Source organism: Macaca mulatta, chromosome 11 (genome assembly GCF_049350105.2).
Source record: "Macaca mulatta isolate MMU2019108-1 chromosome 11, T2T-MMU8v2.0, whole genome shotgun sequence".
Taxonomy (NCBI): domain Eukaryota; kingdom Metazoa; phylum Chordata; class Mammalia; order Primates; family Cercopithecidae; genus Macaca; species Macaca mulatta.
This window is the reverse complement of record NC_133416.1, coordinates 129922452-129948981: the sequence shown is the minus strand read 5'-3', so window position 1 is coordinate 129948981 and position 26530 is coordinate 129922452. Positions and strand designations below refer to the sequence as shown.

At 41.0% G+C, this 26530-nt stretch overlaps 1 protein-coding gene across 2 annotated transcripts in view; it reads right to left on the bottom strand.

Annotated features, from left to right (window-relative positions):
• Positions 1-26530, bottom strand: part of KNTC1 (kinetochore associated 1) — a 101486-nt gene that overhangs the window by 53758 nt on the left and 21198 nt on the right. For both annotated transcript variants that reach the window (XM_015151761.3, XM_077955571.1), the window contains exons 11-26: positions 26319-26434; positions 25871-25925; positions 23987-24085; positions 22134-22177; positions 21973-22038; positions 21801-21876; positions 16259-16384; positions 16079-16168; positions 11805-11858; positions 11110-11171; positions 6218-6329; positions 4755-4898; positions 3513-3569; positions 3318-3419; positions 1373-1492; positions 1140-1283 (exon numbers count right to left, since the gene is read on the bottom strand). In XM_015151761.3, coding sequence (XP_015007247.3) covers positions 1140-1283; positions 1373-1492; positions 3318-3419; positions 3513-3569; positions 4755-4898; positions 6218-6329; positions 11110-11171; positions 11805-11858; positions 16079-16168; positions 16259-16384; positions 21801-21876; positions 21973-22038; positions 22134-22177; positions 23987-24085; positions 25871-25925; positions 26319-26434 — 1467 coding nt within the window. The remainder of the gene's footprint in view (positions 1-1139; positions 1284-1372; positions 1493-3317; positions 3420-3512; positions 3570-4754; positions 4899-6217; positions 6330-11109; positions 11172-11804; positions 11859-16078; positions 16169-16258; positions 16385-21800; positions 21877-21972; positions 22039-22133; positions 22178-23986; positions 24086-25870; positions 25926-26318; positions 26435-26530) is intronic.

The following is a 26530-nucleotide window of genomic DNA, read 5'->3' as shown; positions in this document are numbered from 1 at the left end:
GAAACCCCGTCTCTACTAAAAAGTACAAAAAACTAGCCGGGCGAGGTGGCGGGCGCCTGTAGTCCCAGCTACTCGGGAGGCTGAGGCAGGAGAATGATGTAAACCCGGGAGGCGGAGCTTGCAGTGAGGCGAGATCGCGCCACTGCACTCCAGCCTGGGTGACAGAGCGAGACTCCGTCTCAAAAAAAAAAAAAAAAAATGTCACATAAAGCTAGATACAGGTATTACATGGCCTTGATAGATGTGTTAAAAGAAAAAAACCCTAAAAATTCTAATTAGTCATAAATGTTGAATAACGGTCTAAAAATACAAAACTGCAAAAAAAAAAATGGGCCTTTAGTTTTATATGGTATAGAAAATTTAAGAATGAAATATTCTTGAAGAATCTACAAATAAGATTACTGTAGCACATTAATAATGTCCACAAGAAATAATTGCTAATATTTATTGAGCTCATGCTCCTGTGATCTCACAATAGCCCTTTGAAGAAAGTACTGTGAAAGGGAAATATCTTGGGCCCCCAAAATCACTAAGGAAAACTCAGGCTGGAAACTGCTTAGGGCAAACCTGCCTCCCATTCTATCAAAGTTACCCCTCTGCTCACTAAGATAGCTGCATTATCTGACTGCCTCCTTTGGAAAGGCTAATCAGAAACTCAAAAGAATTTTAACATTTTGTATCACCTGTGACCTGGAAGCTCCCTCCCGCTTGGAGCCTTCCTGCCTTTGCTTCAAGTTGTCCCACCTTTCCAGATCGAACCAATGTACTTCTTACATATGCTGACGGATGTCTCATGTCTCTCCCTAAAATATATAAAACCAAACTGTGCCCAGACCACCTTGGGCACATGTCTTCAGGACTTCCTGAGGCTGTGTCATGGGCGCGTCCTCAACTTTGGCAAAATAAACTCCCTAAATTAACTGAGCCCTGTCTCAGATTTTCTGGGTTCACAGTCCTAATGTATCCCCACTCTGCTCAAGATGATTAGTAGCAGAATTAACACACATTTTTAACCAATTCAATCTGCTGCATGAGTCCTACTGATAAAGCATATGACATTCCTTAAAGAATTAAATATTTACTGCAGTGCTGCACTGCACAGATCCAAGAAATAAGACTAGGTCTAAAGGAAAAGTTACCTCTATATACAGCAACAGAAGTTCCTCCTCTTGCAAGTCATGTTCTCTCATGTAAACTCTTACAAACCTCTCTAGGACGGAGGGAATCAGCTCTGGGGCCAGCACTTTATCAAACATTCGGAACACTATGGTGGTTGTATTTTCCTGGATGCCAAAGGAAAGAAAGATGGCATAAATACAGACTCCACCCATAACTTGACATACAAAATAAATCCTATGACCCTGGACTTTACCTTCTCAAAATCACAGAGGGCTAATTTGCAGTTGTACTTCCTATGCAATGTGATCAACTCTTTCAAGTTATTTACTAAAGTTCTCAGCTGACATACTTCCTCTGTGTTCTGATAATCCTTCTAAAACAAAAGTGTTAAAGTTGTTAACTATAAAATAAAAGTGTGAGAGAAAAATAGAATCAGAATTATTTCAGATAAAATAAGAAATAACCCTGGTTATGCACATAAGAGGAAACCTGCAAGTTTAAACCAACTTATGCTCTAAATTTTGTAGTATTTTAACTAAATTAGTATAGATCAGAATTTGAAAGAAATTTTCTTTCTCTTAAAAATAGAAAAATTAAGAATATTAGTATAATACTTTTTCAGAACCCAAGTATACTTAGTACACGGCATCATTTAGATAGTGCTCAGTGTCCCATCTATCTATAGAGATTATATATCATAACCAGATATAAAGGCATAACATTTCCTAAAATTATATACAAAGAACAGAACCTTCAATATTGATAAAAGTTAACAGGGAAAAGATAAAAATCATGTTTTACAGCAAGAGGAAAAAGCTCTTATACAGAAAAGGTGACTTGATAGATACAACCTTTAAAAACTAATACTAATGTACTATCAAGACTTAATTTTTCTTTTTTGGGGGGTGGGAGGGGACAGACAGAGTCATGCTCTGTCACCCAGGCAGGAGTGCAGTGGCACAGTCTCGGCTTACTGCAACCTCCACCTCCCAGGTTTAAGCGATTCTCCTGCCGCAGGTTCCCAAATAGCTGGGACTACAGGGACCCACCACCAGGCCTGGCTAATTGTTTTTGTATTTTTACTAGAGACGGGGTTTCACCATGTTAATCAGGCTGGTCTTGATCTCCTGACCTCAAATGATCCGCCCGCCTCGGATTCCTCCCAAAGTGCTGGGATTATAGGCATGAGCCACCATGCCCAGCTAAGAACTAATTTTTCAAAGGATTGTGAAATGCTGCTAATGCAGAAAATCCCAATTATACCGCTTAGCAGAATGTTTATATAGTTCTCCTTTTGGTTGGTTCAATAGAGAAAAACTGTTCATTAAAACAGGTTGAAGGGGGCCAGGAGCAGTGGTTCATGCCTGCAATTCCAGCACTTTGGGAAGACGAGGAGGGCAGATCATCTGAGGTCAGGAATTCAAGACTAGTCTGACTAACATGGTGGAACCCCATCTCTACTAAAAATACAAAAAAAAAATTAGCCAGGCATGGTGGTGGTGCCTGCAGTCTCAGCTACATGGGAGGCTGAGGCAGGAGAATTGCCTGAACCTGGGAGGTGGTGGCTGCAGCCAGCTGAGACTGCACCACTGCATTCCAGCCTGGGCAACAGGGCAAGATTCCATCTCAAAAAAAAAAAAAAAAAAAAAAAACCGGTTGAGAGGGCTGGGCACAGTAGCTCACACCTATAATCTCAGCACTTTGGGACGCCCAGGTGGGTGGATCGCCTGGGCCCAGGAGTTCAAGACCAGCCCGGGTAACATGGCAAAACACCTTCTTTACAAAAACTACAAAAATTAGTTGGGCATGGTCATGCGCACCTGTAGTCCCAGCTACTCAGGAGGCTGAGGTGGGAGGATCACTTGAGCCCAAAAGTTGAGGGTGCAGTGAACTATGATTGCACCACTGCATTCCAGCTGGGACAACAGAGTGAGACCTTGTCTCAAAAATAAATAATAAACAAATAAATATATAAATAAATAAATAAAATTGGTTGAAGTTATAACAGAAATATTAGAAACAAAAAAAAAGCAACTTTTCCTACATATGTATTTTAAAGGCACAAAACAAAAAAAAGGAACACAAAAACTGAAAATTTAAGAAGTAGATATATGTCCAGATACTTTACATACATGTGGACAAACCCTTTCAGGTAAACTGACTGTTTCATTACTAAAAATCTGTTCTCCACATCATACCAAGGAAATCCAATGCCAGGAAGATGCCAATCCCAACTCGTCTGTTTTTTCTGCTGTAAAAAATATCTCTGCCAATTGGAGTCCATTTTCTGGCCAATTTGCCTTTAAAAAAAGATTACAGACAGTTCCAAACAACGTATTATACTGTTGGGAGTGTGCAAAATGTCTTTTTACTGTTAATTAAATCAGTATTACCTTATCAGTTAATTCAAGGTTCCTGGCTGCTTGTTCCAACCATTTTGCAAGAATTATCTGAAATAGATCATTTAAAAATAAAAGTCTTAACGGATAATCACTGATATAACTAAAAACCTCCAACATTTCTTTTTTTCCTTTAGAAATTTAATTTGTCCATAAACGTCTTATCCACGACTGTCTTTTGTGTGTGTGTGGGTGGGTACATAGTAGGTGTACATACTTGTGGAGTACATAAGATGTGCTGATACAGGTATGCAATGTGAAACAATCACATCATGGAGAATGGGGTGTCCATCCCCTTTGTGTTACAAACAATCCAATGACACTGTTTTAGTTATTTTTAAATATAGAATTAAGCTATTATTGACTCTCTTGTGTAATCAAATAGTATGTCTTATTCATTCTTTTTTTTTTTGAGACAGGGTTTTGCTCGTCGCCCATGCTGGATCTCACGCAATGGCAGGATCTCGGTTCACGGCAACCTTCTGGGTCAAGCAATTCTACTGCCTCAGCCTCCCAAGTAGCTGAGATTACAGGTGCATGCCACCATGCCCGGCTAACTTTTGTATTTTTAGTAGAGACAGGGTTTCCCCATGTTGGTCAGACTGGTCTCAAACGCCTGACCTCAGGTGATCCACCCACCTCAGCCTCCCAAAGTGATGAGATTACAGGCATGAGTCACCGCACCCAGCCTCATTCTTTCTAAATATATATTTTTTACCCATTAACCATCCCCACCTCTCACCCATCAACCCACAACACTTCCAAGCCTCTGGTAACCATCCTCCTACTCTCTATGGCCATGAGTTAAATTATTTTGATTTTTAGATCCCATAAATAAGTGAGAACATGTGATGTTTGTCTTTCCGTGCCTGGCTTATTTCACTCAACATAATAATCTCCAGTTCCATCTACGTTGTTGCAAATGAAAACAGCTCATTCTGAATCATGGTTGTCTTTTTTTTTTTTTTTTTTTTAGTAGAGACAGGGTTTCACCATGTTAGCCAGGATAGTCTCGATCCCGTGACCTTGTGATCCGCCCATCTCGGCATCCCAAAGTGCTGGGATTACAGGCTTGAGCCACGGCACCCGGCCTCATGGTTGTCTTTTAAGAGACACTTTAACACAGGTGTTAGTTAACTGTTTAACTAACTGGTGTTAACATGACTTAATCTTCAATGATCTAATGTAAAAAACGAAATAAAGTCATCAAGAGTAGAAATACTGAAGACAACTCACCTGTCCTTCCGGTACAGTCCTTCTTACAAATGGAATCACGTCATTTTTAAACCATGGACATAGCCTTTGCAAAGAGACTGATGCAGAAATTGAGTTGAGCAAGCTCTCCAGCATTTTCACATCAAATCTGCTTTCAAAGTTTGCCTAAATTATAAGGAGCAAGAAACTAAGATCTGACAAATTTAAACCAAAAGCCTCCCAAATGTTTGACAAAGATATTTTAGGAAGTCATTTTAAGGAATACCCTATTGATTTAATAATGAGTGCTAAAGGAGATTTACATTATGCAAATGTTTCTAGTTGGGAGCTGCATACTGTAGGCAATGTCACGGCGCTGAGTGCCAAATAGTTTAGCATGTAGCAGAGGAACCAGCAGAGAATGAGTATTCTAAGGAAAACTTCACTGCAGGTGATAGTAGGAATTCTAACAAGCAATGCAGCCATTAATGGCATCACGACAAGTTATGACTTCATGGATCTAATACTCTATACCAACTTCGGCCAACCTTAAGGGGATAGAGACAAGCAATTTTAAGGGGCAATCTTTTACCACAATCTGAGCTACAGTAGCAACATCTTCTCCACCAATGCTACATTAGAAAGCCCACTAATAAACCAGATGTTGCCTTTTGAGCTAAGATTAGGAGTTAGACTCTTTTTTTTGGTTAACTTTTCAGTTCAGTGGTATAAGTATAGGTTTGTTATGTAGGTAAACTTTTGTCAAGGGGGTTTGTTGTACAGATTATTTCATCACCCATTTATTAAGCCTATAACCATTAGTTATTTTTCCTGATACTTTCTCTGCTCCCACCCTCCACCTTCTGAAAGGCCCCGGTATGTGTTTCCCTCTATGCATCCACGTGTTCTCATCATTTAGCTCCCAAGAAGCTAGACTCTTAATGATTGGATAATATAAGGTTCTACTGTACCTTCACTGTACTTTTTCTGATTTAATGTCATCAGAGGACAATTTTCTCTGGGGAAAGTCTTTTTTTTGGGACAGAGTCTCACTCCATCACTCAAGCTGGAGTGCAGTGCCATGATCTCGGCTCACTGCGACCTACACCTTCCGGGTTAAAGAAATTCTCCTGCCTCAGTCTCCCAAGTAGCTGGGTCTAGAGGAACGTGCCACCATGCCCAGCAAATTTTTTAATTTTGGTAAAGACAGGGTTTCACCATGTTGATTGACCAGGCTGGTCTCGAACTCCCAACCTCAAGTGATCAGCCCGTCTCGGCCTCCCAAAGTGCTGGGATTACAGGCGTAAGACATCGCGCCCAGCCCATGGGGAAAGTCTTTTTCATCCCCTTGCCCTTTGTGAACAAAAGCAAGTCATATTTTAAGAACCAATCAAAAAACACCCCATCACCCAGTCAGACTTGCACCCTGTTAGTTTCCAACATTGATTCAATCACCTAACTCAGGAGCTATAAAGCTGTTAAGGAAAAAATGTAAAACACGTTACCCGATGTCGAAGCCAAAGGTACTGTGCACATACAAGGTTTCCTTCTTTTAGCTGTAAAAAAATATCTTTGAGATCATCTTCATTATTTAGAAATTCAATCCAAGAACTGCCACTGAATAGACAAAGAAGGGGAAAAGGTCAGTTTTAAAGAAAATTAAGGTTATACCTTTTAAGTGGATATCTTTAAATGCATTTTAATTAGTTTTGTTCTTCATAAACAAAAAACTAAAAAAAAAACCCAGTTCCAAAGATCACACGGTGCAAAGCATATTTCCTTCCTATCTCGGACCCTAGAACTCCCGCCACCTTCCTCAGCACATTTCCTTCCTATCTTGGACCCTAGAACTCCCGCCACCTTCCTCAGAGACATGTAGCTTCCTGTAGGGCCCTCCTCAGATAATCACTGCACATAGAAATAATTATTTTTCACTCTGTTTTGTTTTTGTTTTTTTGAGATGGGATCTCACTATGTTGCTCAGGCTGGACTTGAATTTCTGGGTTCAAGCAATCCTGCCACCTCAGCATCCTGAATAGATGGGATTATAGGCATTTTTGTTTTATTTTACTTTATTTTATCTTTTTGAGCTGGAGTCTCACTCTGTCACCCAGGCTGCAGTGAAGTGGCACAATCTCGGCTCACTGCAACCTTTGTCTCCTGGGTTCAAGAGATTCTCATGCCTCAGCCTCCCAAGCAGCTGGGATTACAGGCGTGCGCCGCCATGCCTGGCTAATTTTTGTATTTTTAGTACAGATGGGGTTTCACCATGTTGGCTAGACTGGTCTCGAACTCCTGACCTTAAGTGTTCCACCCATCTCAGCCTCCCAAAGTGTTGGGATTACAGGCATGAGCCACCATGCCCGGTCTATTTTTTAAATAAATAAGTGTTCTATAATGAATTTGACAAGGAAAAAAGATAATCAGAACTGATAAGATAAAATTTCATTATTTGAATATAAAATTATATACCTGGAAAAAACAAGATCAAATGAAATATTACTATGCATAATAAAGAAATTCAGTAAGGTAGTTGGTTAAAAATTTTTAAAAATCAACCGGTCGTGATAGCTCATGCCTGTAATCCCAGCACTTTGGGAGGCCAAGGCGGGTGGACCACTTGAGGTCAGAAGTTCAAGACCAACCTGGTCAACATGGTAAAACCCTGTCTCTACTAAAAATACAAAAAATAGCCGGGCATGGTGGCGGTCACCTGTAATTCCAGCTACTTAGGAGGCTGAGGCAGAAGAATTGATTGAACCCGGGAGGCAGAGGTTGCAGTGAGTCAAGACTGCACCACTGCACTCCACACTCCAGTCTGAGTAACAGAGCTAGACTCTGTCTCAAAAAAAAAAAAAAAAAAAAAAAAAGATTTAAATGTAAAAAGAAACTCTAAAAATGAAAAATTACAAGAGATTTTGTTTATTTATTTATTGAGGCAGGTTTCACTGTCACCCAGGCTGGAGTGCAGTGGCACAATCACAGCTTACCGCAGCCTCAACCTCCCAGGCTCAGGTGATCCTCCCACCTCAGCCTCCTTAGTAGCCAGGACTACAAGCTCCTGGACACGTTGCCTGGCAAATTTTAGTATTTTATGTAGAGACAGGGTTTCACTATGTTGCCCAAGCTGGTCTTGAACTCCTGGGAAGCAATCCGCCTACCTCAGCCTCCCAAAGTACTAGGACTACAGGTTTAAGCCACTGTACCTGGCCAAGAATTTATTTTGAATCTTGGAGTGGGTAATATCTTTCCCAACAGACACAAAAATACAAACTTCTGAATTTTTTGTAAAAAAATATCAATAACAAAGTCAAGAAAAAATGCCAAATTAGAGGACAATTTGAAATACCCACAAAGAACTTTAAAATCAATTTTGAAAAGAACAACTCGGTCCAGGCGTGGTGGCTCATGGCAGTAATGCCAGCGCTTTGGGAGGCTGAGGCAGGAGGATCACTTGAGCCCAGGAATTTGAGACTAGGCTGGGCAACATGGGAGACTCTGTCTCTAAAAAAATAATAAAACCATAGAAATAGGTCTCAGTTAAAAAAAAAAAAAAACAAAACACACAACTCAAGAGAAAGAGGGACCAAGGATGTAAGGAGAAAAAAAAAAGGCTTTTCACCTTGAGAAAGTAAGCATTTCAACCAAAATTAAGAATGGAAATCAAAGCAATGTGGTAATATTTTTTAAATTTTTGTGCATATATCAGATTGGCAAAAAAAAAAGTTCTATAACATACTGTTGGTGAATGAGTGAGAAAATGGGCCCTCCCCTTCTCATTCTATTGGAATAGGTGCTTTGGAAGCCAAGTTTGGATGAATAACCTTTTGCCTTAGCAACTGCACCTCCGGAAATTGAATCCATAGATGTACTTCCATGTGCACCAAAATATCACTACTTAAAATTAGAGATATACTTACTTTAAATCTATTTATCAGAATAAATTAACAATGAAGGGAAATGAGCAATTAGAAGATATGGTAAGAATCTATGATCAAAGGTTAAAATATTTGTGTTAAAGAAATGACCACTGGGCGTGGTACCTCACACCTGTAATCCCAGCACTTTGGCAGGCTGAGGCAGGCAGATCGTTTGAGCCTAGGAGTTCAAGACCAGAGTGGACAACACAGAGAGACTGCATTTCTAAAAAAATAATTAAAAATATTAGCCAGATGTGGTGGTGCACATCTGTAGTCCCAAGCTACTTGGGAGGCTGAGGTAGGAGGATCATCAGAGAGGATCCCAGCCAGGTATCCTTGGCATCCCAAAGTGTTGGGATTACAGGCCACTGCACCTGGGGCAGACTCTGTTTTATACCTTCTAGGACCCTTTAATTCTAGAATGGGGTGTGGGTTCTCTTTTATTGTGTTTTTAAATGTCATTATTTTTATACGATTCTATAATCATAGCAACAACTAAGAATTAAACAAATCTTCATTACTTATATTTTAAATTTATTTTATTGTTTGCTATCATCAGAAATGGATTTTCAGATTATTAAAACATTGAACCATAAGGCCAGGTGCAGTGGTTCACACCTGTAATCCCAGCACTTCGGGAGGCTGAGGTGCATAGATCACCTGAGGTCAGAGTTTGAGGCCAGCCTGGCTAACATGGTGAAACACCGTCTCTACTAAAAACACAAAAATTAGCCGGGCGTGGTGGCAGGCGCCTATAATCCCAGTTACTTGGGAGGCTGAGGACAAGAAATGCTTGAAATCGAGAGGTGAAGGTTGCAGTGACCCAAGATAGCATTGCTGAACTCCAGCCTTGGCGATAGAGCGAGACTGTATTTCAAAAAAAATACAAAGGCCGGGCGCAGTGGCTCATGCCTGTAATCTCAGCACTTTGGGAGGCCGAGACGGGCAGATCACGAGGTCAGGAGATCGAGACCATCCTGGCTAACACGGTGAAACCCTGTCTCTACTAAAAATACAAAAAATTAGCCGGGCATGGTGGCAGACGCCTGTAGTCCCAGTTACTCAGGAGGCTGAGGCAGGAGAATGACGTGAACCCAGGAGGCGGAGCTTGCAGTGAGCTGAGATCACGCCACTGCACTTCAGCCTGGGCAACATGGCGAGACTCCGTCTCAAAAAAAAAAAAAAATACAAAAAACATTGAACCATAATGTTTTTCCAAATGATGTATTTTCGCCTTTAAATAGAAAAGAAAGAGGTAAGGCCACACTGTCCTTTGCAAATACCAGCTGTTTTTTCTTCCTTTCAAACCCTGTTTATAGGGTGAAGCCTATCTCCTGTTGAAGTCTTTGCCTCCTGCTGAAGCTGAGAAAACTGCAGAAAGAGTCATCATATGGGCAGGACTGGCCTCACAAGAAGAGACAGATCATTCTAAAGAGGTGACATTTTCAGTAAGTAAAACACAAGTAAATCCAATTTTTATGGCTATTAATCAATAGGATAGAAAAGATGGACTTACATATATGAAGATCTGCCATTCTCACTGCTAGGGTGGCCTAATGAACACAATTCATGGGTGAATTTACTATTAGGAAAAAAAAAAATTGTGGCTGCCTTGGAGTGGCTGCTTGAGCCCACAGAGAATGACCTGGGAGCTGCGGGTTAGCAGGTATCTTGGAGTACCTGTTGTACATGAAAGGTTTCCATAATGCCTTGCGATATAAACAATGTTTTGTGTCATACAGGACATAATTATTACTGCTAAATAGTAATGTCAGCTACAGAACCAATATAAATCTATATAACCTTATAACATTGAAACTTAGAAATGGTTTTAAGAGAGTTTACTTCTTTGCAGACAAGGAACCAAATTTATCCAGGATAGTTAGAATTTTACTGAGCCTAAGAACTTGAGGCTGCAGTGAGCTATGATCGCACCACCACACTTGAACCTGGGTGACAGAGTGAGACCCTGTCTCAAAAAAGAAGAAATGACAACAAGGATGTTCAGCCAGTTTTTGTTGCTAAAAAGATAACATTTTCTATCACTCAACAGCCCTCATAGAAACACAAATTCAGCAAGAAGAATGCTATACCTGTTATGACATTCCAAATTTCTATGTAACTTATAATCTTTAAAAAAAAAAAAAAAAAGTTTTTTTTTTTTTTGAGACCGAGTCTTGCTCTGTCCCCCAGGCTGGAGTGCAGTGGCACGATCTTGGCTCACTGCAACCTCCACCTTCCGGGTTCAAGCGACTCTCCTGTCTCAGCCTCTCTAGTAGCTGAGATTACAGATGAACGCCACCATGCCCGGCCAACTTTTGTATTTTTAGTAGAGATGAGGTTTTGCCGTGTTGGCCAGGCTGGTCTCGAACTCCTGACCTTGGATGATCCGCCTGCCTCGGCCTCCCAAAGTGCTGGGATTACAGGCATGAGACACCATGCCTGGCCAAAAAAATTTTAACAGAAAATGTACACACCTGAATTTTTCTGGTCCAAATGCTCCATAAAAAGTAGTCAATTTTGCATGAGCTCTTAGAACCTGAAGAAGAAATAATTTAATAATCTGAATTTATATGCAACAATAGTGAAATTAAAAAACATTAACAATTAATCATTACATTTCACATGTCTATACACATTCACATTTATCTCGTATCACAAGTCAATTCCCATAGGACTGCCTTTATTTCACACACACACACACACACACAAAAAAAAAAAACATGGGATAAGAAAAACATTTCCAATTACATCCAATTATAAAGGCACATATACAATAATTGTAGGAACACTTTAAAATCCATTTTCTCACTGATTTCTAAGTTCTTATGGTAAAATCCAGCTAGATTACAATACTTACTTTGAACTAAGAATTTAAATATTTATATGCTCACATGCACACACACATGTATTTTGGCACCATCATAATCATCATCACAGCTTATCTTCATTTGAATATTTAGCAGGTACCAGGTACTATGCACAACAGTTTACAGGAATTTTGATCTCAAAATGACTTTATAAAGTAAGTACCTATTAATATTACCATTTTGCAGTTAAGAAAACTAAGGTATTGAAATAACTTGCTCTTGATAAAATATGGGTTTATTTTGAATGGAAAACATAAAGGTATATTCACCCACATATTAACCTGGAAATCTAATGTAATTACCTCTTGCAAGCCATAGGAATAAATGAGAGCAGTTTTATCCTCTTTCTTCAAAAGCTAAGTAAGAATAATAAGAAATACCGTTAGAAGAATATCTACTATTTGGCTAGTTCCTAAATGATGGATTTTCTGTGAAATAACAAAATATTTAAAAAAATAAATTGTATTTAAGTGTGAAATGAATAGTAAACTATAAAGAACTGACATGTTTTAAAAAATAATGCATTTGGCCGGAGGCAGTGGCTCACACCTGTAATCCCAGCACTTTGGAACGCTGAGGTGGGCAGACTGCTTGAGCTTAGGAGTTTGGGACGACCCTGGGCAACATGGTGAAACCCCGTTTCTACTAAAATACAAAAAATTAGCGAGGCATCGTTGAGCACACCTGTAGTCCTAGCTACTAAGGAGGCTGAGGCACAAGAATCCCTTGAGCCCAGGAGGCTGAGGTTGCTGTGAGTCGAGATCGTACCACTGCACTCCAGTTTGGGGTACAGAATGAGACTCTGTTTCAAAAAAATAATAATAAAAATAAATAAATAAATAAATAGCAACAATACTCGTAGGTCATTGCAAAAATGGCATTATTTGCAACTGCAAAAATTGCATGTTAAAAAAGGTCTATAACAGAAAAAGAATCCCTTTTTATTATTATTATTATTTTTTTTTGAGACAGGGTCTTGCTCTGTCACCCAGGTTGGAGTGCAGTGGCACAATCTCTGCTCACTGCAACCTCCACCTCCTGGGTTCAAGCAATTCTCCTGCCTTAGCCTTCCAAGTAGCTGGGATTACAACCACGCACTACCAGGTCCGGCTAATTTTTCTTTTGTATTTTTAGTAGAGATGGGGTTTCATCATACTGGCCAGGCTGCTCTTGAACTCCTGACCTCAAGTGATCCGCTCGCGTGGGCCTCCCAAAGTGCTGGGATTATAGGCATGAGCCACTGCACCCAGCCAAGAATCCATTTTTTAAAAAATTATTTCTTTGGCATAGACTAATATATACAAACAGTATCAAAGCATACCCTCCCACCTTACATACATTAGTACAGGGATTACAGCCACTGCGCTGGCCCCAATCCCAACACTTTGAGAGTCTGAGGCAGGAGGATTGCTTGAACCAAGGAGTTTGAGTCTGCAATGCATTACAATTGCACTCCAGCCTGGGTGAAAGCAAGACCTTGTCTCAAAAACAAAGTGTTAGCAAAGATGTGGAGAAATTGGAACACTTATGCACTGTTGCTGGAAATGTGAAACGGCACAGTCACCATGGAAAATACAGTAGTTCCTTAAAAAATTAAAGAGAATTAGGGCCCAGTGTGGTGGCTCACGCCTGTAATCCCAGCATTTTGGGAGGCTGAGGCAGGCGGATCACTTGAGGTCAGGAGTTCAAGACTAGCCTGGCCAACATGGTAAAACCCCATCTCTACTAAAAATACAAAAATTAGCTGGGTGTGGAGGCACATGTCTGTAATCTCAGCTACCTGGGAGGCTGAAGTGAGATAATCACTTGAGCTCGGGGGGCAGGCAGAGGTTGCACTGAGCCAAGATCACGCCATTGCACTCTAGCCTGGGAGACAGAGTGAGACTCTGTCTCAAAAAAAGAGAATTAGCATATGACCCAACATTTACACTTCTGGGTATATGCTCAAAAGAACTGAAAGAGGGACTCAAATAGACATCTGTACAACCATATTCATAGCAGCATTATTCACAGCAGCAAAAATGTGGAAATAACGAAAGAAGTCAGGGTTAGGGTCAGAGTCAGGGACCATGGATAAACAAACAAGAAAGAAAGTCTGTCATTTGCAACAACATGAATGAACCTGGAAGAGATTACGCTAAGTGAAATAAGCCAGTCACAAAAGACAAGTACTGTATAATTCCATTTAATATAAGGTACTTAGCAGTCAAAATTATATACATAGACAGCAGATGGTTTGCCAGGGGCTGGGGAGACAGAGAAATGGTAAGTCAGTGTTTAATGGGCAGAGTTTCAGTTTCATAACGTTGAAATGAGTTGGGGAGATGGATGATGGCTGCATGTGATTATGAATGTATTTAATACCACTAAATTTAAAAATGCTCAAGATAGGCCGGGTGCAGTGGCTCATGCCTATAATTGCAGCACTTTGGGAGGCCAAAACAGGCAGATCATTTGAGGTCAGGAGCTCAAGACCAGACTGACCAACATGGTGAAACTCCGTCTCTACTAAAATACAAAAATTAGCCAGGTGTGGTGGCGGACACCTGTAATCTCAGCTACTTGGAAGGCTGAGGCAGCAGAATCACTTGAACCCAGGAGGTGGAGGTTGCAGTGAGCCGAGATCGTACCACTGCACTCCAGCCTGGGCGACAGTGCTAGACTCCCTCTCAAAAATAAAACAAAATACATTTTTTTAAAAAAAGGTTAAGATGGTAAATTTCATGTTATGTATTTTTTTAACAAAATAAAAACAAAATTGGGGGAAAAAAGTATAAACAACCCAAATGTCCATCAACTGGTAAACAGAGAAACAAAACGTGGTATATCCATAAAATAGAATATTATTTGGCAATAAAAAAATATATAGCACTGACGTGGTACAGCATGGATGAACCCTGAAAATATTTATTTTTATTTTTATTTTTTGGGGGGACACAGCCTTGCTCTGTCACCAGGCTGGAAGCACGATCTCGGCTCAAAGCAACCTCTACCTCCTGGGTTGAAGCGATTCCCTTCCCTCAGTCTCCTGGGACTACAGGCATGCGCCACCACGCCCAGATAATTTTTTGTATTTTTTGTATTTTAGTAGAGACTGGGTTTCACCATGTTGGTCATGATGGTCTCGATCTCCTGACCTCGTGATCTGTCCACCTCGGCCTCCCAAAGTGCTGGAATTACAGGCATGAAACAACGCGTCCAGCCCAAACCCTGAAAATATTATGCTAAGTGAAAGAAGACAGACATGAAGGAGACATATATGACTCCATTTATTTGAACCGTTCGGAATAGGCAAATCTAGAGAGACAGGAGGTAAATTAGTGGTTTCCTGAAGCTGGGGGACTGGGGGAAATGGGGAATGACTATTAATGGCATAGAGGTTTGATTTTGTTTTGTTTTTTGATAGAGTCTCACTCTGTCGCCCAGGCTGCAGTGGCACAGTTTTGGCTCACCACAACCTCTGCCTCTCAGGTTCAAGCGATTCTCCTGCCTCAGCCTGCCAAGCAGCTGGAACTACAGGACTGTACCACCAGACCCAACTCATTTTTATATTTTTAGTAGAGATGGGGTTTCCCCATGTTGGCCAGGCTGGTCTTGAACTCCTGACCTCAAGTGACCCACTCACCTCTGCCTCCCTAAGTACTGGGATTACAGGCATAAGCCACCTCACCCAGACATTTACAAATTTTATCTTTTAATTTTTTTTCTTTTTCTGTTGAGACGGAGTCTCTGTCGCCAGGCTGAAGTGCAGTAGCTGATCTCAGCTCACTGCAACCTCTGCCCCCCAGGTTCAAGCAATTCTCCTGCCTCAGCATCCCAAGCCCAAGCGGCTGGGACTACAGGCGTGCACCACCACACCCAGCTAATTTTTGTATTTTTAGTAGAGACAACATGAGGTCTCACCATGTTGGCCAGGCTGGTCTTGAACTCCTGACCTCAGGTGATCCACCCAACTTGGCCTCCCAAAGTGCTGGGATTACACGATTGAGCCACCGCGCACAGCCTTAATTTTACTTTTTGAGACAAAGTCTCGCTCTGTCACCCAGGCTGGAGAGCAGTGGCGCAAATTCAGCTCACCGCAGCCTCCACCTCCCGGATTCCAGCAATTCTCGTGCCTCAGCCTCCCTAGTAGCTGGAACTACAGGCATGTGCCACCACGCCCAACTAATTTTTATATTTTTAGTAGAGATGGAGTTTCACCATGTTGGCCAGGGTGGTTTTGAGTTCCTGACCTCAGGTGATCCACCCACCTCAGCCTCACAAATTGCTGGGATTAAGGTGTGAGCCACCACATCCGACCCTAAAGATTCTTTTAGGGGAGATTTTAAAGTTCTAAAATTGACATTAATGATGCTTGCACAACTCAAGGAATATATTAAAAACCACTGAACTGTATACTTTAAATGGGTGAATTGTATAGGATGTGAATTATCTCCATTAAGCTGTTATAAAAACTTTTTTATTAATAATACACACAGAGGATAGGAGAAAAAAATATATTTGAGGCAGGATTATGAGAGATTAAAACAAATTCTCCCCCACCCACAAAAACCAAAATACAAAAAAACGAACCTACCCTGGTTTTGGCATAATTCAGCATCTCTTGAGTCGTTTCATAGGTTATCCACTGAGCCTTCAGGCAGTAATTCACCACAAATTCATCATCCTGTTTCACAAATGCCAGACACAGTAAGGCAACCTAACGTTGATCAACACATCAGTCTAAATACTCTAGTATGTGACAAGAAAAACATACCTGGATTTTATGTAGATTTTCCTTAGCATCATCTACAAGTTGTTGCCATTCAGTCTGTTCACTGGCATCCACAGAACTCAATGCCAGTTTCTCCAATATATGATTTGACTTGACCTTGTAAACAAGCTGTAATATAAATATGCCACATCAAGCAATGTGAACTACAATAATACCTGCGGATGGCTTATTCTCAGAGAAAGCTGAGTGAAATAAACTACTACGAAAAAGGGGAATCCTCATGCGCTCCAGGAATAAGATTTAAAGAAAGTAACATTCAGATATCTGAGAGGTGAACCAGATTATTAGCAAGTATAGGAACCATTTCTGTTGAGTCCTTACAAAACGTGTCAAGCACTACACTTACTAAGAGCTTTATATGAGCTAAGATATGGAATCTAAATATCCATCAACAGATAAGTGAATAAATAAAATGTGGTATATTTGCACAATAAAATATTGTTCAGTCTAGAAGCTGGGTGTAGTGCCAGCCTGCTCAGGAGGCCGAGGCAGGACAACCATTTGAGCCCAGGAGTTCGAGTCCAGCCTGGGCAACATGGTAAGACCTTATTTAAAAAAAAAAAAAGAGGGAAAATCTGTCATTTGCAACAACAACATAGATAAACCTGAAGGACATTACGCTAAGTGAGATAAGTCAGACACAATAAAAAAAATACTATATGATCTCACATGTGAAATCTTAAAATAGTAAAACTCATAAAAGTAGAGAGTATAGGCTGGGCATGGCGGCTCACGCCTGCAATCCCAGCACTTTGGGAGGTTGAGGCAAGAGGATTATTTGAGGTCAGGAGTTTGAGACCAGCCTGGCCAATATGGTGAAACCCCGTCTCTACTAAAAATACAAAACTTAGCCGGGCATGGTAGTGGGTGCCTGTAATCCCAGCTACTTGGGAGGCTGAGGTAGAATTACTTGAACCTGAAAGGCGGAGGTTGCAGTGAGCAGAGATCATGCTACTGCACAACAGAGCAAGACTCCATCTCAAAAAAAAAAAAAAAAAAGTAGAGTAGAATGTTGATAACTAGAGCCCAGGGGAAGGGGCTAGGGGATACAGAGATGTTGTTCCAAGGCTGCAAAGCTTCAGTTAGAAGGAAGAATGAGTTTCAGAGGTCTGTGACGACTGTAGTTAGTAATAATGTATATTTTAAAATTGCTAAAAGAGCCAGGCGTGGTGGCTCACACCTGTAATGCTTGCATTTTGGGAGGCCGAGGCAGGTGGATTTCCTGAGCTCAGGAGTTCCAGACCAGCTTGAGCAACATGGCGAAACCCAGTCTCTACTAAAAATACAAAATATTAGCCAGGCATGGTGGTGCGCGTCTGTAATCCCAGCTACTCAGGAGGCCGAGGCACAAGAATCACACGAACCTGGGAGGTGGATGTTGTAGTGAGCCAAAATCGCACCACTGCACTCCAGTTTGGAAAACAGAGCAAGACTCTGTCTCAAAAAAATAAAAAAATTGCTAAAAGAGTAGGTTTTAAATGTTCTCACCAGAAAAAAAGATAAGTGAGGTGATAGTTATGTTAATTAGCTTGATTTAGTCACTGCACAATGTAAATGTATAAAATCACCATATTGCACATCGAAAGTATATACAATTATTCTTGTTTTTCTTTTTCTTTTTATTTTTTTGCGATGGAGTCTCGCTCTGTTGCCCAGGCTGGAGTGCAGCGGCAGGATCTCGGCTCACTGCAACCTCTGCCTCCCCGGTTCAAGCGATTCTCCTGCCTCAGCCTCCTGAGTAGCTGCGACTACAGGTGCCTGCCACCACGCCCGGCTAATTTTTTGTATTTTTAGTAGAGACGGAGTTTCATCGTTTTAGCCAGGATGGTCTCGATCTCCCGACCTCGTGATCTGCCTGCCTGGGCCTCCCAAAGTGCTGGGATTATAGGCGTGAGCCACCGCGCCCAGCCCTTATTTTTCTTTTTGAGACAGTCTTGCTGTGTCACCCAGGCTGGAGTGCACTAGTGCATTCTTGGCTCACTGCAACCTCCGCCTTCTGATTCAAGCGATTCACCTGCCTCAGCCTCCAGAGCAACTGGGACAACAGGCATCCACCACCATGCTCAGCTAATATTTGTATTTTTAGTAGAAACAGGGTTTTGCCATGTGGGCCAGGATGGTCTTAAACTCCTGGCCTCAAGTAATCCACCCACCCTGACCTCCCAAAGTGTGGGATTACAAAGGTAAGCCACTGTACCCGGCCAAGTATATACGATTATTTATCAACCGAAGAAAGAGATTTATATGAATTGTCTTTTTAAATTATCATAACCTAAGAACTAAGCATTTACATGTCATCATGACACTATAGGGTAAGTACTAATATTCCCATTTTACAAACAAGAAAACTGAGACCCAAGAAAGGTTAAGTAATGTGTCTGAAATTATGCAGTCCAAAAATGACAGAGCCAATTTCATTTGTCTGTTTAGAGACAAGGTCTCGCTCTGTCACTCAGGCTAAAACGCAGTGGTGTAATCACAGCTCACTGCAGCCTGGAACTCCCGGGCTCAAGCAATTCTCTTGCCTCAGCATCTCAAGTAGCTGGGACTACAGGCGCACACCACCACGCCCACCCAGCTCATGAAGCTGGTTTTTAAAGACAACCAATTTTCTAAGCCTACTAAAAGTTCTTTAAAGGTTAGAGTCAGAAATACTCAGATTTCAGGTTCTGTTTCCAATGGACACAATACGAATTTTGACAGGGACTCTCTGGTTCTGAAAACTATAAATGATAACAAAGAGTAGTTTCATTCATGAATATTCCCCTCATTTCTTTCATGGATTTTCTGTTTTGGTTTGGTTTTTTTGCTCCGTTCTCTCTTTTTAAACATTACTTCTAAAATCTTTCAGATGTTCAGAAAGGTAATAATGTAAATTATAAATACTATAATAATAATGTACTCATCACCTTTAGCTTAAAAATAAAGCAGATGTTACCAATAGTTTCAGATCCCACTGTCGTCTTTCCAAATACATCATCCTCCTTCCCCCAAGCAGAAGTATGTTATTATTGTATTTAGTACTTATTCCATTAATTACTTTGTCTCTTAACTTGTATGCATTTCTAAACAACACACAGAATTATTCTTGCTAGGTATGGTGTCTCGCGCCTGTAATCCCGGCACTTTGGGAGGCCGAGAAGGGAGGATCACTTGAGGTCAGGAGTTCAAGACCAGCCTGGGCAACATAGCAAGACTTTCTCTACAAAATATACATATAAATAAATATAAATTTTTTGGCCAGGCGCAGTGGCTCATGCCTATAATCCCAGCACCTTGGGAGGCTAAGGCAGGTAGATCACTTGCAGTCACGAATTCAAGACCAGCCTGGCCAACATGGTAAAACCCTGTCTCTACAAAAAACACAAATATATATATATAATATATATTTTTAAGGAAGTATTCTGTATGTTTTAAACCATTATATTTTTAAAACAAGCACATGAGTACCAAGCACCCACTTAGTAAATATTAATTCTTTAACCAACTACAATAAGGCTTTCTCTTTTATTACTTCCCCCAAAACTGACTTTTCAAGGATTATCAATGACCTAATTGCTGTGTTCTCCAGACATTTTTCAGCTTTTACACTTGATCTTCTCTGTAGTATTTGAAACTGCTGATCACTCCCCAGTATGTTTAAAACTTACTGCTTCCTTGGCTTCCATAATCATACATTCTTACAGTTTTCCTCCCTTATTTCTTCCCAAATATGTGTACAGCCCTTCCTCCTCTATCCCTCATATGCTACTGCCCCACATCACATCCTCAGATGTATTTTCACTCTCTGCATTTGCTGGAGTCATCTGAGCCATTACACTGGTGTCTCCTACCTTTAGAGGTAGCGTAGGTCACTCCTCAACTTCCCACCAGACATCCTTATTTCACCAGACCCTTCACATCCACTTTTTTTTTTTTTTTTTAAATTTAGAGATAGGAGGCTCACTATGATGCCTAGGCTGGGGTGCAGTGGCTATTAACAGGCCAATCTTACTGCATTATAGCCTGAAACACCTGGGCTCAAGCAATCCTCCTGCCTCAGCCTCCTGAGTAGCTAGAACAACAAGCATGCACCACTGTGCTCAGCTCACACCCAATTTGCATAAAGCAGAACTTTTCATCTTTTATCCCTAACCTGCTCTTCCACACATACTCCTCATTTCAGGTCATGCCATCGTCACTCAATGTGTATGCTGAGCCAGAGTCCAGCAAGTCAACCTCAAGTCCCCTGCCCTTCCTTCCATTTGATTACTAAGTCCTGCTGATTCTACCCACCATATTCCTCTCTCTCTCTCTTTTTTTTTTTTTCTGAGACAGAGTCTTGCTGTGTTGCCCAGGATAGAGTGCAGTGGTGTGATCTCGGCTCACTGTAACCTCCACCTCCCCGTTTCAAGCGATTCTCCTGCCTCAGCCTCCCGAGTAGCTGGGACTACAGGCATGTGCCATTACACTTGGCTAATTTTTGTATTGCCAGTGTAGTATTTTTAGGTTTCGCCATATTGCCCAGGCTGGTCTTAAATGCCTGATCCCAGGTTATCTGCCCGCCTCAGCCTCCCAAAGTGCTGGAATTAAAGGAGTGAGCTGCCACACCCGGCCTATATTCTTCTCTTATCAGCCTTCTCTCTCACCTATATCTGTACTTCGTTGCCCTGGTTCAGGGCAATGAACCTTGTCTCGACAAAAAATTTAAAAATTAGTTGGTCATGGTGGTATGTACCTATAGTCCCAGCCGCTTGGGAGGCTGAGGCAGGAGAATCACTTGAGCCCGGAAGGTCAAGGCTGCGGTAAGCTATGATCGCCCCACTGTACTCCAGCCTGGGTGACAGAGGTCCCTACTTCTGCATCATCATCTTCTTTTTCTCTGCTGCCCATATAACCTACATTCTAGTCCCACCTAATCAGTAGGAGTTCCTGAAGCATCACAAGTCCCCCTCATTCTATCCACGCTGACCTTGTACCCAGAATCCCTTCCCCTCCCTGGTCTGTCTGGAACACCTTTAAGACCTGACCTGAGGCCAGGCCCAGTGGCTCACGCCTGTAATCCCAGCACTCTGGGAGACCAAGGCAGGCAGATCACGAGGTTAGGAGTTCAAGGCCAGCCTGGCCAACATGGTGAAACCCCATCTTTACTAAAAATACAAAAATTAACCGGGCATGGTGGTGCATGCCTGTAATCCCAGCTACTCGGGAGGCTGAGGCAGGAGAATCGCTTGAACCCAGGAGGCAGAGGTTGCAGTGAGCTGAGACTGCACCACTGCACTCCAGTCTAGGCAGTAGAGCAAGACTCCGTCTCAAAAAAAAAAAAAAAAAAAAAAGACCTGGCCTGAAAACGATCTCCTCAGTAACATCTTTCTGGCCCACTATGGGTCACTCTTTCCTCTGAATTTCTAATCAACTTCAGTCATATCTTTATTACAGCCTTAATCACACTAAATTCCAATTATGTATTATATGTCTGTCCCCTCAGCCTCTAGCACATGACGAAATGCTTGTTTGGTGAACAAATGAATACATGAATGATTACCTCAACATCCAGTCCAAACTGAATGGCAAAATTCTCAGCTTCAGCAAATCTGTGTTTGTGAAGTAACCGACTCAATCTGATAAGATGGAAAAGAAATTTTGTTAAATGCTTATTAGTCAGGTAATTTAAGTTATTCACTAAAGGGTAAAGCTTAAAAAAAATGAGAAGTTACCTGTTTTCCGGTAAAGCTTCTGTAAGACATCTGAGTACCAACACAGAGACTGAGTCTTCAGACAATCTGGAAAAAAATTTCACTATAAATGCGCTTGTCTTTTAACATTAATATATAAAATTTAATGTAACTATGACTTAACATGCTAAAACATGACCTACTTTGGATCATTTTTGCAAACTCCTTCTAAAAGGTATATGGTATCCTACAATAACAATAAAAACATGATTAAAATTCCAATATAAGAGCAATGCATTTTATAATTACTAGAGTAACTACTGATAATTCAGGCACGAATTATCCATCAAGGGATTTTAAAACAACTGGGTATCCCATAAATATATATACCTACTATGTAGCCACAAAAATTTAAGGAAAAAAAAACAAACACTGGGAAAAAAATGGCTAGGAAAGATAAATCCCATAGACTCAAAATAATATCACACAGGTTACTTACTATTAAGGGAAAAACACTTTACAAATGGAGAAATCTGACAGAACTGCCTTAACCACATGATCACATTTAAAATCACCCATAACAGGACAAATGGATACCCTGAGCCCCTTAATGTGATGTGGTTAGAAAATAGTGTTACCTGCGCAGTATTCGTGCCAACAAAGCTTAACATGAATCTAATCATGATGAAACAATCAAATCCAAATAGAGAAACATTCTGCAAAACCACAGGGTTGGGACTCTTCAAAAATGTCAATGTCTTAAAAGACAAAAAATGGACCGGATGCAATGGCTCACACGTGTAATCCCAGCACTTTGGGGAGCTGAGTCAAGAAGCTCACTTGAGCTCAGGAGCTTGAGTCTAACCTAGGAAACATAGTGAGACCCCCTCTCTACAAAAAATATACAAATTAGCCAGGTGGTGGTGCACACCTGTAGTCCCAGCTACTCAGGAGGCTGAGGCAGGAGGATCACTTGAGCGCAGGAGTTGGCAGCTGTAGTGAGCTATGATCGAGCAACTGTACTACAACTTGGGCAACAGAGCAAGACCCTGTCTCAACAACAACAAAAACACATAGAGAACTAAATTTGATGAGTGATCCTTGATTAGATCATGAATAAGGAAAAACAAAATAGCTTTAAAGTAATTGGCCCAACTGGTAAAATTTGAACCTAGAAGAGTTTATAATAAATAGTAATGTATTTATGTTACATTTTCTGAGTGTGATAATTGCATTGTAGAAGAAGTCCCTTATTTTTAGAAGATACCTGCTGAAGATTTAGGCCTGACAGGTCATGATGTCTACAAGTAACTTCCAAAGTTTGGAAAACTATAGTGTGTATGTAAAAAGAAATTAAACAAACGTGGTAAAATATTTTTTAAAATATGTAAATTAGTTACATAAATATGAAAATTAGTTACATAAATATGTAACAGCAAGTCTCCATCTCCCGTTATCATCTTTTTTTTTTTTTTTTTTTTTTTTTTTTGAGACGGAGTCTCGCTCTGTCGCCCAGACTGGAGTGCACTGGCCGGATCTCAGCTCACTGCAAGCTCCGCCTCCCGGGTTTACGCCATTCTCCTGCCTCAGCCTCCCGAGTAGCTGGGACTACAGGCGCCCGCCACCTCGCCCGGCTAAGTTTTTGTATTTTTTTTAGTAGAGACGGGGTTTCACCGTGTCACCGTGGTCTCGATCTTCTGACCTCGTGATCCGCCCGTCTCGGCCTCCCAAAGTGCTGGGATTACAGGCTTGAGCCACCGCGCCCGGCCCCCGTTATCATCTATACCTCCTATAGCGACACAAGAAAGAAGAATAAGCAGATGACTGATTTTTTTTTTCTCTCTTTTTTAATATGATGACTAACCTTAGACTATCAAGTAAGTATATTCAAGGATCTCTATTAATAAATATAGTTATAAACTTGAAATTTATCCAGGTTTCCACTAGGTTCCACTAATGCTTAGCTTAATTATTAAGGCTTTTAATGATCCCTGATTAGATACTGGATAAAGAAAAAAGTAGTTAAAAGAATAGTTTAAAATGCAAATAAACTTACTGTGCTAATTCCTGTTTGGACCAGAGAAGAAACACTAGATACTTCCAAAGAATATAATATTTCCATTGTAGGTAATGAATAAACCATGAGGTTTTTCATCTAAGAAAAACAGCAGAGCAATTAATTTAGCAGATCAATTTAAACCTGCAAGCACAAAACAGCACTTCACAACTAAGAGCAGATTAAAACACATGGGAGCGGCTGGGCGCGGTGGCTCATGCCTACAATCCCAGCACTTTGGGAGGCTGAGGCAGGCGGATTGCCGGAGCTCTGGAGTTTGAGACCAGCCTGGGCAACACGGTGAAACCCCATCTCTACTAAAATACAAAACATTAGCCGGGTGTGGCAGCGTGCCTCTGTAATCACAGCTACCGGGGAGGCTGAGGCAGGAGAATCTCTGGAACCCAGGAGGCGGAGGTTGTAATAAGCCAAGATTACACCACTGCACTCCAGCCTGGGCGACAGAGTGAGACTCCATCTCAAAAAAAAAAAAAAAAAAAAAAAAACACATGGGAGCACTTTGGGAGGCTGAGGCAGGCAGATCACTTGAGGTCAGGAGTTGGAGACCAGCCTAGCCAACATGGTGAAACCCCATCTCTACCAAAAAATACCAAAAAATTTAGCTGGAATGTAGTGGTGCACGTCTGTAATCCCAGCTACTTGGGAGGCTGAGGCAGGAGAATTGCTTGAACCCGGGAGGAAGACATTGCGGTAAGCCGAGATTGCACCACTGCACTCCAGCCTGGGTGAAAGAGTGAGACTGTCTCTAAATAAATAAAAAAATAAATAAAACACACAGTACAAAGCTAAATGCAAAAAATAAGCATTTATAAGTAAGCCTGTTACTGTATGACTTATTTTATTTTACTTTTTTTTGAGATGGAGTTTCGCTCTTGTTGCCCAGGCTGGAGTACAATAGCTCGCTCTCGGCTTACTGCAACCTCTGCCTCCAGGGTTCCAGTGATTCTCCTGTCCCAGCCTCTTGAGTAACTGGAATTATAGGTGCACGCCACCATACCCGGCTAATTTTTTATATTTTTAGTAGAGACTGGGTTTCACCATGTTGTCCATGCTGGTCTCAAACTCCTGACCTCAAGTGATCCACCCACCTTGGCCTCCCAAAGTGCCGGGATTACAGGTGTGAGCCACCGTACCCAGCTTGTTACTGTATGATTTAAATGCCACATATGAAATAATGTTCTACCCCATATTCCAAATATGTTGAATGAAAATCCATACATATACCTGAAGTCCATTCTACAGTTTGTATTTAAGGTGAATATAATTCCTCAGTGCCAGAACTACGTAAGAGTCACTCTAATAAACACTTTCTTGGGCCAGGCGCAGTGGCTCACACCTGTAATCCCAGCACTTTGGGAGGCTGAGGTGGGCAAATCACGAGGTCAGGAGACTGAGACAAGCCTGGTCAAAATGGCGAAACCCTGCCTCTACTAAAAATACAAAAATTAGCTGGGCGTGGTGGCAGGCGCCTGTAATCCCAGCTACTTGGGAGGCTGAAGCAGGAGAATTGTTTGAACCCAGGGGGCGAGGGGTTGCAGCGAGCCGAGATTGTGCCATAGCACTGCAGCCAGGGGGACAGTGCGAGACCCCATCTCAAAAAAATAAAATAAAATAAAATAAAATAAACACTTTACTAAGGGCATTTTTGGTTCCTGAAGTGCTCCATTTAAAATATGGAGACAAGATTTATAGCTTTTTACTTTAAATGGGGAAAAAAAAGAGTTCTGCAGGATTATTTCTGATTGTTAGGTTTCGTGTGAACTAAGAGCTAATATGCTGTATTATTTAACATCTACTTTTGTATTCGCTAATGCTTTTTCTGACACATAATATAGACAAGCACGAAATAAAATTTTCCAATACCTTCTTATTAGCTGTAGCTGTCAGAGCTATTAATTTGAGATTTGTAATTCCTTGCCTAAAAGAGAAAAGAAGCTTTAAATAATTCAAGTAAGCTTTTACACAATAAAAACATACATTATCTATCAATTTAAAAAAGTACGCTTTGCCAATTACAAGATATAAACTAAGTTAAAGTAACACTCTTCCATAAAAAATAAAATGTAATAGACACTGTATTCCATTTCTGCACGTTTATGCCCAGACTGACACAGTTTCTAACACAATCACTTGAAGGTTCCTATTGCCTGTTCCCAGTGAATTTTGCAAACAACAAATTGGTCTTTACTCTGTCAGACTGTTTCACAATGTTGCTTAGAACATAAAACATAATAAATGATCTGAACAAAACCAGACAAGAAACCTGGTGCTAATAGAAGGGAAATGACTACTAGCCATAGCCATAACATACCATGTAACTGATGAAGGAGAATCTGCTTCTGTAGTAAGAAGAAACTCTTCTACGTTAAGAGAGGGCCAGTTCCATACAGGAGTTAAAGTGTAAATATCCCATAAACTCAGCACGTTCTGCAATAGAGACATTTCATTTACATGTATTTTGTTTTGAGACAGAGTTTCGCTCTTGTCGCCCAGGCTGGAGCAGAATGGTGTGATCTCGGCTCA